This window comes from Oncorhynchus nerka, linkage group LG22 (genome assembly GCF_034236695.1).
Source record: "Oncorhynchus nerka isolate Pitt River linkage group LG22, Oner_Uvic_2.0, whole genome shotgun sequence".
NCBI classification, from domain to species: Eukaryota; Metazoa; Chordata; class Actinopteri; order Salmoniformes; family Salmonidae; genus Oncorhynchus; species Oncorhynchus nerka.
In genome coordinates this window covers 47903940-47920520 of record NC_088417.1, presented here as the reverse complement: position 1 = coordinate 47920520, position 16581 = coordinate 47903940, and the positions used below count along the sequence as shown (strand labels likewise).

The 16581-nt window shown below is 46.0% G+C and overlaps 1 protein-coding gene across 1 annotated transcript in view; it reads right to left on the bottom strand.

Annotated features, from left to right (window-relative positions):
* Nucleotides 1-16581, bottom strand: part of LOC115105278 (rap guanine nucleotide exchange factor 6-like) — a 131803-nt gene that overhangs the window by 99049 nt on the left and 16173 nt on the right. The window contains 3 exon segments of the mRNA XM_029627105.2: nucleotides 648-731; nucleotides 7880-7936; nucleotides 10057-10127. Coding sequence (XP_029482965.2) covers nucleotides 648-731; nucleotides 7880-7936; nucleotides 10057-10127 — 212 coding nt within the window.

Here is a 16581-nt window from a genome sequence, read left to right as displayed (position 1 = left end):
TGGCTGGTGTGTCTGTGTCCGAGACATCTGTACTCAAATCAGCAACACGCACACACACACACGCGTGCACCCCTCATTATCAGTGGCTGCAGTCATTATAGCCATGTGGTGCTAAAGGAATCTCACACTTGCCTCAAAGCTGCACTGCATCAAAAAGACATGATCCCTACTTAACGTGTGTGTGAGACAGAGAGAGTGAGTGAGACCGTGAGAAAGTGTGCATGTGTGTGTTAGAAAGAGACGTGTGTCTGTCCGGCTCTCCCCTCGCTCTGACAGACAAGCCAGTGAACTGTAGCAGAACCCACTCGGTTCAGAGCTCACTCCTTGCTCTACAAAACAGACACTTCATCACAAGCCATCTTATCAAAGCCCGCACAGATCTGAAGCACACCGCCGCTTGCTGCTGCCTTCGGCCAAACAGGCCGGTAGTCTAACCCCCTTCTGGTAGCGTCCCAAATGGCACCCTATTTCCCTATATAGTGCACTACTTTTCACCAGCACCCTATGGAACCTGGTCAAAAGTAGTTCACTACATAGGGACTAGGGTGACATTCGGACGCCGCGGCCTCTCTCCTTACCCCGTCCAGTCAGTCTGTATCTGTGTGAAGAGGCTGTGTGATGATCAATGGACGATAGATGGTACCTACCAGCATCTAGCCAAGTACATGTGCTCCTTGACGAAGACTGAGCCGGAGAGGAGGATGTACCAACATGTGGCGAGGCTGTCTTGGCTGTAGGGGGAGACAAGATTACAAGGAACATTGTGTTAGTCTACATCAGGGTTCCCCAACTGGTGGCCCCCACGGGTGGTTTTATTTGGCCCCCCAAGTTTTCTGAGCAAAATTAAATAAAATACAAATTCCAGGGTGTGGAATTTTCATTTCTTGGACATATAAGAAATGTGTTCAGGTATTCCCATGCATAAAAGAGAGAGTGATCGAATACAAATGTAAGCAAGGCTTGAAATGATTAGGTTTTAGTCAAACATATGTTTGGGGGCTTCTTACGGTCAATTTGCAGAGGACAAATGATTTGTAATTATGTTCCGACCTCCCGACCAACCCCTCCAGAAAACAAATTGTCCCGCGGCTGAATCTAGCTGATGATCCCTGGTCTACATATTGCCGTTTAAGAACACGTCTGCATGGTGACATCACATGTGCATTATATTTGAAAAGGAGGGGCCCTGAATTTTTACTCAACAGGGTAAAAAAATAAATAATAATAATAATCTGGCCCTACAAACAAGTCTTGAATGTTGCTTGAGGTGGTACAGTAGATGCATTAGCATCGTTCAAGTAGAGGCTGAATTGCCTTGAAGAAATCCACTTGCATGGCCTCGATAGTCCTGTTGATAATCTGTCCAAACAGGGCACTTCATTAACCGTCTACCGTGAGGACAGGCAGTAGCGTCTCAGTGTCCTCCTCAGAGAGGGAATATGCAGCAGGGGGCAGCCCTATTAACAGATGCCATATGGATGGAGGAGGGTAAAGTTGAATTGCAATAAAGGTACATATACGTCGGTAGCCTAATGTATAAACCAAATACATTACATTAAACCAAAAGCATTACATGGGCTTGCTCCTACCCATCTTTCCGATTTGGTCCTGCAGTACATACCTACACGTACGCTATGGTCACAAGACGCAGGACACCTAATTGTCCCTAGAATTTCTAAGCAAACAGCTGGAGGCAGGGCTTTCTCCTATAGAGCTCTGTTTTTATGGAATGGTCTGCCTACCCATGTGAGAGACACAGACTCGGTCTCAACCTTTAAGTCTTTACTGAAGACTCATCTCTTCAGTAGGTCATATGATTGAGTGTAGTCTGGCCCAGGAGTGTGAAGGTGAACGGAAAGGCTCTGGAGCAACGAACCTCCCCTGCTGTCTCTGCCTGGCCGGTTCCCCTCTCTCCACTGGGATTCTCTGCCTCTAACCCTATTATAGGGGCTGAGTCACGGCTCACTGGTGCTCTTCCATGCCGTCCCTGGGAGGGGTGCGTCACTTGAGTGGGTTGAGTCACTGACGTGATCTTCCTGTCTGGGTTGGCGCCCCCCCCCCCCTTGGGTTGTGCCGTGGCGGAGATCTTTGTGGGCTATACTCGGCCTTGTCTCAGGATGTTAAGTTGGTGGTTGAAGATATCCCTCTAGTGGTGTGGGGGCTGTGCTTTGGCAAAGTGGGTGAGGATATATCCTGCCTGTTTGGCACTTTATGCTGCAGTAGTTTATGTGTCGGGGGGCTAGGGTCAGTTTGTTATATCTGGAGTACTTCTCCTGTCTTATCTGGTGTCCTGTGTGAATTTAAGTATGCTCTCTCTAATTCTCTCTCTCTCGGAGGACCTGAGCCATAGGACCATGCCTCAGGACTACCTGGCGTGATGACTCATTGCTGTCCCCAGTCCACCTGGCCGTGCTGCTGCTCCAGTTTCAACTGTTCTGCCTGCGGCTATGGAATCCTGACCTGTTCACCGGACGTGCTACCTGTCCAAAACCTGCTGTTTTAAACTCTCTAGAGACAGTAAGAATTATAGAAATACTCTTCATGATCGGCTATGAAAAGCCAACTGACAGTTACTCCTGAGGTGCTGACTTGCTGCACCCTCGACAACTACTGTGATTATTATTATTTGACCATGCTGGTCATTTATGAACATTTGAACATCTTGGCCATCACAGCCAGAAGAGGACTGGCCCCTCCTCATAGCCTGGTTCCTCTCTAGGTTTCTTCCTAGGTTTAGGCCTTTCTAGGGAGTTTTTCCTAGCCACTGTGCTTCTACACCTGCATTGCTTGCTGTTTAGGGTTTTAGGCTGGGTTTCTGTACAGCGCTGATGTAAGAAGGGCTATATAAATACATTTGATTTGAATTTGATTTGATTAGCAGGTTTACATGGGCTTTAGTATTTCATAAGGAATCCAGATTCAGAGTACGGTGATACCATCTCTGGAGACCTCCCATTCCTCACTTCCCTCATCCCTGACTACTGGCTGCGTCCCCTCTTACTTCAAAACGGCCAGAGTCGGTCCCCTCCTCAAGAAACTGCAGACCAGTATATGTTCTTTTCCGTTCAAAACAGTTGAGCGTGCCGTCTCTGACCAAATCTCTCGCTATCGCTCTCAGAACCATCTTCTTGACCTTAACCAGTCAGGCGTCAAGATGGGTCACTCAACCGACTGCTCTCCTCTTCGTCACAGAGGCACCCCTCACTGCCAAAGCTGACTCTCTCTTATCTGTTCTCATCCTCCTAGATCTATCCGCTGCCTTCAACACCGTGAACCATCAGATCCTCCTCCACCCTCTCAGGGCTGGGCGTCTCAGGCTCTACACACTATTGGATTGCATCCTACCTGGCAGGCTGCTCCTTGCAGGTGACGTGGAGAGAATCTGTGTCTGCACCACGTACTCACACTACTGGAGCCCCCCCCCCCACGGCTCTGTTAGTAAATCAAATCCCTCGGCTCCGTCATTTCCTCATCTGGTCTATCCTATCATTGCTATGCGGATGACACTCAACTGCTTCCCCCCCTTCTGACACCCGATGGTGACACGCTTCTCTACGTGCCTGGCAGATGTCTCAGCTTGGGTGTCAGTCCACCACCTTCTGCTCAACCTCGACAAGACGGAGCTGCTCTTCCTCTTGGGGAAGGCCGGCCAGCTCCACGACCTCTCCATCACAGGTGACAATTACGGTGTCCCCCTCCCAGATTGCAAAGAACCTTGGCGTGACCCTGGACAACACCCTGTCGTTCTCTACAAACTTCAAAGTAGTGACTCGCTTCAGCAGCTTCACGCTATACTACATACGTAGAGTACGACTGCACACTCCGCTGGCTTAAGAGTCGAAGCTAGCATCCACTACAAGACCGTGGTCATTACCTACGCAGCAGCAAGAGGAAACTGCTCCTCGCTACCTTCAGGATATGCTAAAACCCTGCACCCTAATCCGAGCACTCCGTTCTGCCACCTCTGGTCTCTTAGCCCTCACACCCCTACGGGAGGTCTGCTCCCGCTCAGTCCAAGCTTCTCTCAGTCCTGGCACCCCAATGGTGGAACTAGCTTCCCCCTGAAGCTAGGACAGCAGAGACCCGTTCCGAAAACATCTGAAACCCTACCTCTTCATAGAGTATCTTAAATAATCCCACAGCACCCCCCCCCCCCCATGCAGCCTTTCATGAACATTCGCACTTTACTTTTTCCACCCTTACATGCGCTGATTTTACTGATAGCTACTTTGAGGAAAAATTTACTTGCTATGAGTGTGATATGTGGTTGTCCCACCAAGACATCCTAAGATGAATGCACTAACTAAGTCGCTCTGCATAACAGTGTCTGCTAAATGACCAAATGGTAAAAATGGTGAACAGACAAAACAACGGTAACATGACGAGGAAACCGTGCTCATTAGCCACCCGAGTCACAGTCTGTTCACTCTGCTACCATCTAGAAGACAGAGAGCGTCAGAGACGGTACAAGTGCATCAAAGACGAGACCGAAAGACTGAAAAACAGCTTCCATCTCCAGGCCATCAGACTGTTTAACAGTCACAGAAAACATTGTAATTAACTACAATGACCATAATCCATTGCACGCCTACTTGTCCAATCTGTGTGCTGCAGACACGGAGAGAAGAGACAGAAGACAAGTGATCGAGAGGAATAGAGAGCAGTTGGTTTGAGTGGTAGCTCTACCTGAAAATACATGATTGCTAGTTGGTATTCAGCAGTCATAAAAGTATGCCTTATTTACTTTATACGAACTACTCATATTGTGATTTTGGCAGACAACATAAGCAGCAGCTCTATATGGATGAGACAATGACTAATAATTAAATAATAAAGTCATCAAATAAAACAAATACACAGCATCAACACAAAGTACTCAAACCCCTTGAGTTCAAGTAACAGACACATCTCAACATCAACTGTTCAGAGGGAATCAGGCCTTCATGGTCCAATTGCTGGAAAGAAACCACAACTAAAGGACACATATAAGAAGAAGAGACTTGCTGGAGCCAAGAAACACAAGCAATAGACATTAGACAGGGAAAAATCTGTCCTTTGGTCTGATGAGTCCAGGCTGTGTAAGGGCTATTCTACCAAGAAAGAAAGAGATGGAGCGCTGCATCAGATGACCTGGTCTCCACAATCCTCCGACCTCAACCAAATTGAGATGGTTGGGATGAGTTGGATTGCAGAGTGAAGGAAAAGCAGCCAACAAGTTTTTAGCATATGTGGGAACTCCTTCAAGACTGTTGGAAAAGCATTCCATATGTGTTATTTCATAGTTGGTCTTCACCATTATTCTACAATGTAGAATTTTTTTTTCAATTATAATTTAAAAACCTTGAATGAGTAGGTGTTCTAAAACTTATGACCGGTAGTGTATATACAGTGGGGCAAAAAAGTATTTAGTCAGCCACCAATTGTGCAAGTTCTCCCACTTAAAAAGACAGAGAGGCCTGTAATTTTCATCATAGGTACACTTCAACTATGACAGACAAAATGAGAGAAAAAAATCCAGAAAATCACATTGTAGGATTTTTAATGAATTTATTTGCATATTATGGTGGAAAATAAGTATTTGGTCAATGTGATTTTCTGGATTTTTTTTCTCATTTTGTCTGTCATAGTTGAAGTGTACCTATGATGAAAATTACAGGCCTCTCTCGTCTTTTTAAGTGGGAGAACTTGCACAATTGGTGGCTGACTAAATACTTTTTTGCCCCACTGTATGTATATCACATTTACAGAAGTATTCAGACCCTTTTCTCAGTACCTTGGCCTCGACTACAGCATCATGTCTTCTTGGGTATGATGCTACAAGCTTGGCACACTTATATTTGTGGAGTTTCTGCCATTATTCTCTGCAGATCCTGTCAAGCTCTGCCAGGTTGGATGGCGAGCGTTGCAGCACAGCACAGCCACAGGTCTCTCCAGAGATCGGGTACATGTCCGGGCTCTGGCTGGCCCACTGAAGGACATTCAGAAACTTGTCCTGAAGTCATTCCTGCGTTGTCTTGGCTGTGTGCCTAGGGTCGTTGTCTTGTTGGAAGGTGAACCGTAGCCCCAGTCTGAGGTCCTGAGCGCTCTGGAGCAGGTTTTCATCAAGGACCTCTCTGTACTTTGCTCCGTTCATCTTTCGCTCGATCCTGACTAGTCTCCCAGTCACTGCTGCTGGAAAACAACCCCAAAGCATGATGCTGCCACCACAATGGTGCACCGTAGGGATGGTGCCAGGTTTCTCCTAGACGTGACGCTTGACATTCAGGCCAAAGTGATCAATCTTGGTTTCATCAGACCAGGGAATCTTGTTTCTCATGGTCAGAGTCTTAAGGTGCCTTTAGGCAAACTCCAATCAGGCTGTCATGTGCCTTTTACCGAGGAGCGGCTTCCGTCTGGCGTGATTGGGGTAGTGCTGCAGAGATGGTTGTCCTTCTGGAAGGTTCTCCCATCTCCACAAAGGAAATCTAGAGCTCTGTCAGAGTGACCATCGGGTTATTGGTCACCTCCCTGTCCAAGGCCCTTCTCCCCCGATTGCTCAGGTGGCCAGCTCTAGGAAGAGTCTTGGTGGTTCAAAATTTCTTCCATTTAGGAATAATGAATACCAATGTTCTTGGGACCTTCATTGCTGCAGAAATGTTTTGGTACCCTTCCACAGATCAGTGCCTCGACACAATCCTGTCGTCTCGGAGCGCAATAGACAATTCCTTCGACCTCATGGCTTGGTTTTTGTTCTGACATGCACTGTCAACTGTGGGACCTTATATAGACAGGTATGTGCCTTTCCAAATCATGTCCAATCAATTCAATTTACCATAGTTGGGCTCCAATCAAATTGTAGAAACATCTCAAGGATGATCAACGGAAACAGGATGCACCTGTGCTCAATTTCGAGTCTCATAGCAAAGGGTCTGGATAGTTAAGTAAATGACATATTTCCGTATTTCCCAAGTGGCGCAGTGGTCTAAGGCACTACATCGCAGTGCTAGCTGTGCCACTAGAGATTCTAGGTTCGAGTCCGGGCTCTGTTGCAGCCGGCCGCGACCGGGTAGACCCACAGGGCGGCGCACAAATGCCCAGCGTCGTCTGGGTTAGTGGAAGGTTTGGCCGGCAGGGATGTCCTTGTCCCATCGCGCACAAGCGACTCCTGCGGCGGGCCGGGCGCTGTGCATGCTAACACGATCACCAGGTGTACGGTGTTTTCTTCCGACACATCGGTGCGGCTGGTTTCCAGGTTAAGTGGGCATTGTGTCAAGAATCAGTGCGCCTTGGCCGAGTTGTGTTTTGGAGGATGCACGGCTCTCGACCTTCGCCTCTCCCGAGTCCACGCGGGAGTTGCAGTTGCAACTGTTATTTTAGACTTTCACAAAAACAAGTAACTCTGAAATGTCAACAGACCACTGAACGTATAACAAGTTTTGTATTTTCAAAGCCTTTTACATTTAATTCAGCATGTGTCATGTGAATTTAACTTTTTGCGACCTGCGAAAACAACTTTGAAGACAACAACCACAAAATGTAAAATCCTAAAAAGTTGTTACGAAAAACCAGCATCCACAGCTGTGCCCATGCCCAGACTTTTTGGATATAACGTTAAAGGATATGTTAAAGTAAGACCCCTCTGAATGATTCAGAACATGAACAATCTTATTTGCCTTGGTAAAAAATCTATTTTATAACATAAGTGAAATGTCATCACCTGGGCAGAGTGGGTGGACACTACCATCATCAAAACTGTGTATACAACCAATAAATGCATTTGATGCTGCAGACAAACAGAAAAGGAAAGCAATGTTCTTTAAGAGAAGCAAAGCAGATGTTTAGGTTTTCCTGTGTGTGTGTGTGTGTGTGTGTGTGTGTGTGTGTGTGTGTACACACTTACTAGAACAGGATGTGGTTAGCTTCGTGTCTCTCATACCTGGCTGAGGTACACATCGACCTGCACAACAACAAAACAACATCTTTATTACGACTATGAGTTCATACATTATCAGTTTCATACATTACCAGTTTTATAGATACATTTACACACACGACAGGTTTTTTCTGGATCAGAAAAGGGGCGTAGGTGTTGGGCATGGTAATGGTTGTGGATCGGCCTGTCAGCACGGCTGAATTTTAGAGGTCGCCATTGTGGAGGTGTAGATAACTTTCTGCAATTTTAAACCAATTTCCTGCAATTCTGAATTTCTCCATGGAGCTGTGAGACATTTTTGCAGTTTAAAAGCTCATTACCTACAATTCTACACATTTTGCCATGGATAACGCTGTGTTCTTTTGCTCAAACATAATAACAAAATCAATACTGCTAAATTCATTTGGTTTTGAATTTTCATTTCTCCCTGACCGTCTAGCTTTTATTTTGGTGATTGTTGATTCTCAAAGATTATATATAAAAGATGTAGGCCCGTTATCATTTCTACATACTTTATATCTGGTTTTAGTCATTTCAATCTACACTGAAATAGTTTTTCCATCCTGACCCCCCCCCCCCAAAATAAATGTTTATTTTATTAAATTCTCTCTCTCCACTGTTTGGACATTAGCGACCTGAAAAAACACTTAGCTCAGACACTACTAGTTCATACGTTATCGGCCCATACATATGTTTCCTACATTATCAGCTTTATACATTACACGTTTATGCATCATCAGTTCAGATTAGTTTTGGGGGAAACAAATTCCACTGTTACATATCGGGATATTATTCTTTAACAATATATTGTATCGTTTTGACAATATCACAATATTATTTTGGCACTAGTTGGATGTACTTTAACCTTTGTTCTCCATCTTTTTAAATAAGGAGCCAAATTGTCTTCAGCACATTTATTTCTATGACTGATCAAAACTCTCGTCCCTCTCAAGCAGACATATGGTGAGCAACATGTTTGAAAGATCGAATCACAATACATTTGAAGAAAAATCACAGTATCAAATCATAATACATATAGAATCGTAAGAAATCGAAATACATATCTTATCGTGAGTATTTTTGCCTGGTATAACAGCACCACGGTAATATAGCGGTGCCAAACTCATGAAACCTATGACACCAACATTTTAAAATACTGTAGTACCATTTCATACGACACTACCAACTTTTTCAGCCCTACCGATCTAAAGAACCTGCTGGCGCCTTTTCATTAAATGTTCATAAAGTCAGTTTTGTTTATAAATTCAGTTGAATTTAAGCAACAGCCACTGGTCTATTTTATGCGGATTAGGGCTGAGAAATGCCTGGGACCTCACAATACAATATTATCACAATACTTTGGTGCCGATACGATATGTATTGCGATTTAACACTGTGATTTTATTGCAATTCAATGTTCCAAACACATTACTCACCATATCTGCTAAAGAGGGACAAGAGAGAGCCCTGAAATAAGTAGTTTAATCAGTCAGAGAAATAAGTGCAGTAAACAAAATGACCTCCCTATTTAAAAAGAAGATGGAGAACAAGCTATGAAAAAAAAGAACGCTGGAGTTTTGTTGCAGGTACAGCCGACTAGCGGAAAAATAATATTGCGATATTGTCAAGACAATATGTCGTCAGAAACAATATCCCGATATGGAACTGCATCTATTTTCTCTCACTAGTTCAGACACTACCAACTGATCAGTTCATATATGACCACAACCAGACTGACAGCTCTCATATCCGAGTGTTGACTACGTGGAATGGTTGTGGTTAATGTCTCAGAGGTGTATGGCTGCGTGGCCTGGCCTGCACGCCGGCCCCAGGGTGCGCAAGTCAACTCTGTCCTATGTATGAACAGGAGATTGGACTGGAAGGGTCATGTGGATGAGTCACAGACACTAGTTGCAGCTTCCACACCTGGGCCTGTATTCATAATGCCTCTCATCAGAGTAGGAGTGCTGATCTAGAATCAGGTCCCCCGTCCCGACCATGTAGAAATCCCAATCTCATTCATGATGTTTTTAAAAAAGGCCAAACTGGTCCTAGATCAGCGCTCCTACTCTAAGATGTGGTGTAGGCAGCTTTAGCAGGGTGGGTGTTTTGGTGTAATGGTTGGACGGAGAGGTAAATCTGACCTGAGCTGGTGCTCCCTGAGGTGGGACAGGACATCCATGTGGTAGAGGTGACAGTAAACGGTGTGCAGGTCCTGGAGGCGAGATACATTTGTTTTTAAAGGTTCAAAAACAGACATCTCACTCTCACCCAGAGGCAAGGCAACACAGGTTGGTTGACAATTGAAACACTTGAAAAATGCAGCTCGGGGTCAACTGTGATTGGTTTGCCAAAAAGGTCTCTACTCTAAAGCAGGAACTGGAGATCTAAAAACTTAAATCACTCGTACACTATAGGCCTAATACTCTCAGATATGTACTGAACGACGGCACAAATGTTTGGGCACGCAGGCTCTCAGTCAGGATTGACCAAAGACTCAAAACGCTGGAGGATTTGTACGGATTACCAAATGACTGTCAATCAACCGTTTTTCCACAGACACACAGAACACACATTCAGCCATCCCATATCAAAGCAGCACAACGCTCTTAAAAAAAGATTAACCTCTGGCTGCTTAACTAGGGAATAAATTAACCTTTGTACATGAATTTTGTGTCAACTCGGCACTATGCAAACCAGACCAAGGGCACGAGCGAATGTCCATTTTCCTTGAGGAATTTACCGTAGGCCCGTTGTGTAACAAAAAAAATGTTTCCTATCAAACTGACAAATTTAATCCGGAGCGACAAACACTCACTGACACACAAAGCCCTTAAAAAACAGACTCCTATCAAACACAGCTGTTCAAACATTAAGAGCAGAAAGCCTGAAGAACGCATGTGGAAACTTCCATGCGGCCATATGGTGTGGTAGGACAAGAGGAGCTATTGAGCCTACGGTCAAGTTACATTAACAGGTGTGGCACATTCTCTCAGTGACTTCAGCCAAGCGCGTGCGAGCGAGCGCACACACACACACACACACACACACACCGATGTGTGTGGCAGCAAAACAGCAAGTGCTAGTTAGCCGAGACTGCTCAGGGACAAATTCATTGAAAATATTAAACCTCTGGGTATTGTCTTTGTGGACATCCTAGGGTATTTACTGAGCGAATCATGGTGTACCGTACTCAGATGTGTGTTTAATACACCTGGGATGATAAAACAAAAAATATCAGACACAGACCATACCGATCACTTATCGCAGGCATTTTGCTAATATAGGTGATTGTTAAATGGGACAATTGATGGCTACAACCATTACAGTTGTAGTAGCAACTCCCCTCCAAGTCTCCGACCACTACCTTGTATCCTTCTCCCTCTCGCTCTCATCCAACACTTCCCACACTGCCCCTACTCGGATGGTATCGCGCCGTCCCAACCTTCGCTCTCTCTCCCCCGCTACTCTCTCCTCTTCCATCCTATCATCTCTTCCCTCTGCTCAAACCTATCTCCTGATTCTGCCTCCTCAACCCTCCTCTCCTCCCTTTCTGCATCCTTTGACTCTCTATGTCCCCTATCCTCCAGGCCGGCTCGGTCCTCCCCTCCCGCTCCGTGGCTCAACGACTCATTGCGAGCTCACAGAACAGGGCTCCGGGCAGCCGAGCGGAAATGGAGGAAAACTCGCCTCCCTGCGGACCTGACATCCTTTCACTCCCTCCTCTCTACATTTTCCTCCTCTCTCTCTGCTGCTAAAGCCACTTTCTACCACTCTAAATTCCAAGCATCTGCCTCTAACCCTAGGAAGCTCTTTGCAACCTTCTCCTCCCTCCTGAATCCTCCTTCCCCCCCTCCTCCCTCTCTGCAGATGACTTCGTCAACCATTTTGAAAAGAAGGTCGACGACATCCGATCCTCGTTTGCTAAGTCAAACGACACCGCTGGTTCTGCTCACACTGCCCTACCCTGTGCTCTGACCTCTTTCTCCCCCTCTCTCCAGATGAAATCTCGCGTCTTGTGACGGCCGGCAGCCCAACAACCTGCCCGCTTGACCCTATCCCCTCCTCTCTTCTCCAGACCATTTCCGGAGACCTTCTCCCTTACCTCACCTCGCTCATCAACTCATCCCTGACCGCTGGCTACGTCCCTTCCGTCTTCAAGAGAGCGAGAGTTGCACCCCTTCTGAAAAAACCTACACTCGATCCCTCCGATGTCAACAACTACAGACCAGTATCCCTTCTTTCTTTTCTCTCCAAAACTCTTGAACGTGCCGTCCTTGGCCAGCTCTCCCGCTATCTCTCTCAGAATGACCTTCTTGATCCAAATCAGTCAGGTTTCAAGACTAGTCATTCAACTGAGACTGCTCTTCTCTGTATCACGGAGGCGCTCCGCACTGCTAAAGCTAACTCTCTCTCCTCTGCTCTCATCCTTCTAGACCTATCGGCTGCCTTCGATACTGTGAACCATCAGATCCTCCTCTCCAACCTCTCCGAGTAGGGCATCTCCGGCGCGGCCCACGCTTGGATTGCGTCCTACCTGACAGGTCGCTCCTACCAGGTGGCGTGGCGAGAATCCGTCTCCACACCACGTGCTCTCACCACTGGTGTCCCCCAGGGCTCTGTTCTAGGCCCTCTCCTATTCTCGCTATACACCAAGTCACTTGGCTCTGTCATAACCTCACATGGTCTCTCCTATCATTGCTATGCAGACGACACACAATTAATCTTCTCCTTTTCCCCTTCTGATGATCAGGTGGCGAATCGCATCTCTGCATGTCTGGCAGACATATCAGTGTGGATGACGGATCACCACCTCAAGCTGAACCTCGGCAAGACGGAGCTGCTCTTCCTCCCGGGGAAGGACTGCCCGTTCCATGATCTCGCCATCACGGTTGACAACTCCATTGTGTCCTCCTCCCAGAGCGCTAAGAACCTTGGCGTGATCCTGGACAACACCCTGTCGTTCTCAACTAACATCAAGGCGGTGGCCCGTTCCTGTAGGTTCATGCTCTACAACATCCGCAGAGTACGACCCTGCCTCACACAGGAAGCCGCGCAGGTCCTAATCCAGGCACTCGTCATCTCCCGTCTGGATTACTGCAACTCGCTTCGCTGTTGGCTGGGCTCCCTGCCTGTGCCATTAAACCCCTACAACTCATCCAGAACGCCGCAGCCCGTCTGGTGTTCAACCTTCCCAAGTTCTCTCACGTCACCCCGCTCCTCCGCTCTCTCCACTGGCTTCCAGTTAAAGCTCGCATCCGCTACAAGACCATGGTGCTTGCCTACGGAGCTGTGAGGGGAACGGCACCTCAGTACCTCCAGGCTCTGATCAGGCCCTACACCCAAACAAGGGCACTGCGTTCATCCACCTCTGGCCTGCTCGCCTCCCTACCACTGAGGAAGTACAGTTCCCGCTCAGCCCAGTCAAAACTGTTCGCTGCTCTGGCCCCCCAACGGTGGAACAAACTCCCTCACGACGCCAGGACAGCGGAGTCAATCACCACCTTCCGGAGACACCTGAAACCCCACCTCTTTAAGGAATACCTAGGATAGGATAAAGTAATCCCTCTCACCCCCCCTTAAAAGATTTAGATGCACTACTGTTCCACTGGATGTCATAAGGTGAATGCACCAATTTGTAAGTCGCTCTGGATAAGAGCGTCTGCTAAATTACTTAAATGTAAAATGTAAATGTAGTTTAAAGGATGACAAAAAAAACAAAAAGAATGTCATAAACATGTCATTTTACTCATTTTACTCATCATTATCACAGCAATTAGCTCTACCGTGGACACAAAATAATTTCTCAGTGTTGAATAGACAGATCCTGCAGAAAACGCACAAGAGTGAGTAAAAAGGAAAACACCAGACAATACTGGAATGTGGCACAGGAGACTGTAATAAATACAGAGAGGGGTAGAAGTGAGTGACTGTGTGTGTGTGTGTGTGTGTGTGTTAGTGTGTTAGTGTGTTAGTGTGTGTGTGTGTGGACACAGCATAGGCCTCCTGTACGTGTGTGTGGGGTTTAACCATGAATAACAACGCATCAGAGCCATGGCCGGCTGGGCTCATCAGTATTAGCCTCCTTCCTTCTACTTCAAACAAAGGGAGAATCAGGAAGAACAGGTGGAAGGAGTCCACCTAGAGCAGGGGTAGGCAACTAGATTCAGCGGCGGGCCAATTTTAGTCGGAGCAGATGGTCGGGGGGGGATATCATTATTTGTACACAACAAATTGACCACAACTATGCCCAAAAAGAGATTGTATTTTCTATACAATAACAGTTAAAAGTTTGGACACACCTACTCATTCAAGGGTTTTTCTTTATTTTTACTATTTTCTACATTGTAGAATAAGTGACGACATCAAAACTATGAAATAACATATGGAGTCATGTAGTAAATAAAAAAAAGTGTTAAAAAGAATATATTTTATATTTGAGATTCTTCAAAGTAGCCACCCTTTGCCTTGATGACAGCTTTGCACACTCTTGGCATTATCTCAACCAGCTTCATTAGGAAGTAACCTGGAATGCATTTCAATTAACAGGTGTGCCTTGTTAAAAGTTCATTTGTAGAATTTCTTTCCTTCTTAATGCGTTTGAGCTAATCAGTTGTGTTGTAACAAGGTAGGGGTGGTATACAGAAGAAGAACAGCTCAAATAAGCAAAGAGAAATGACAGTCCATTATTTTAAGACATGAAGCACAGTCAATTCAGAAAATGTCAAGAACTTTGAAAGTTTCTTCAAGTGCAGTCGCAAAAACCATCAAGCGCTATGATGAAACTGGCTCTCATGAGGACCGCCACAGGAAAGGAAAACCAATAGTTAACTCTACAGCAGAGGATAAGTTCATTAGAGTTAACTGCACTTCAGATTGCAGCCCAAATAAATGCTTCACAGAGTTCAACAGACACATCTCAATATCAACTGTTCAGAGAAGACCGTGTGAATTATGCATTCATGGTCGAATTGCTGCAAAGAAACCATTACTAAAGGACACTAATAAGAAGAAGAGAATTGCTTGGGCCAAGAAACACAAGCAATGGCCATTAGACTGGTGGAAATCTGTCCTTTGTTCTGATGAGTAACATATTTGAGATTTTTGGTTCCAACCTGTGTCTTTGTGAGAGGCAGAGAAGGCGGATGGATGATCTCTGCATGTGTGGTTCCCACCGTGAAGCAAGGAGGTGGTGGTGTGATGGTGCTTTGCTGGTGACACTGTCCGTGATTTATTTAGAATTCAAGGCACACCTAACCAGCATGGCTACCACAGCATTCTGCAGCGATACGCCATCCCATCTGGTTTGCGTTTAGTGGGGCTATGACCCAAAAAATGACCCAAAACACACCTCCAGGCTGTGTAAGGGCTATTTGACAAAGAAAGAGAGTGATGGAATTCTGTATCAGATGTCCTGGCATCCACAATCACCCGACCTCAACCCAATTGAGATGGTTATGGGATGAGTTGGACCGTAGAGTGAAGAAAAGTGCTCAGCATATGTGGGAACTCCTTCAAGACTGTTGGAAAAGCATTCCTCATGAAGCTCGTTGAGAGAATGCCAAGAGTGTGCATCAAGGAAAAGAGTGGCTACTTTGAAGAATCACAAATATAAGAAAACCCCTTGAATGAGTAGGTGTGTCCAAACTTTTGACTGGTAGTGTATGTAATATATTTTTTTAAACTCAAAACTGGTGGGTAAAAAATAATAAAGTTGCGGGCCGGTTTTGGCCTGTTACCGACCCCTGACCTACAGTGTGACTGAGCCCCACCCTCCTCCTGATAGTCTGTACATGGAGTAGTCTGGACACAAGTCTGTCATCAACTCAGTCATAGTCTGGATAGAAAAATACTTCTTCCGGACAGGGCTGTACTTGGCTATTCTTTATAAGTTGGGCTAGGCCTATTTCCTGACCATGTGACCTGACCAATGAAAAACCCCTGGCCTATATTATCTAGGAAGATCTGTGTTCCTTATGAGGGTCTTGTTCAAGGAAACTGCTAGGAGGGGTTCCCGGTCTTCCTTCTATAACCCTTATGATCAGAGACTTACAGGCAAGCCTGTATTTTTATAGACTATATTACCTCATGTTGAAAAGTAGACCTCTTCATCCATCGGCTTTAAAACACAAGCACCACTGAATTGGATAGGGAGAAGATGCCAAATGACGACCTGAAAACGCACACCACGGTACAATTCATTCGCAGCACTGTCTGCATGAAATAGCCCTAGGCCTGCCCCACTTATAGCTAGGAAGAAAACTACAATTCTTGAAAACACTGGCAGCAGCATACTGCACACCGACGTCTTCGAGCTTCTAAAACCGTATTGACTTTCCCTCAGAGCTAACTGGGTTCGTGAGAGCAGCTTCTGCTGTGGCAAGCACTATTCTTTCTGAGGCCAGAGGAGTTGGCCGGGTGAGCGCAGCGGTTGAGTTCCAAATTGGACCCTATTCCCTATGTAAGAAACTACTTTTTAACAGGGCCCATAGGGATCTGGTCAAAAGTAGTGCACTACATAGGGAATGGGGTGCCATTTGGAACACAACCAGTGAGTGCAGTATGGGGCCGGCCAGGCCAGGACCCAGAGGTGACTGAGGCCAGTAGTGTGTTCAGGTCATGCCAGACAGACCCCTGTCCCCTACAGTCAATGTGTCCCACATGACCTG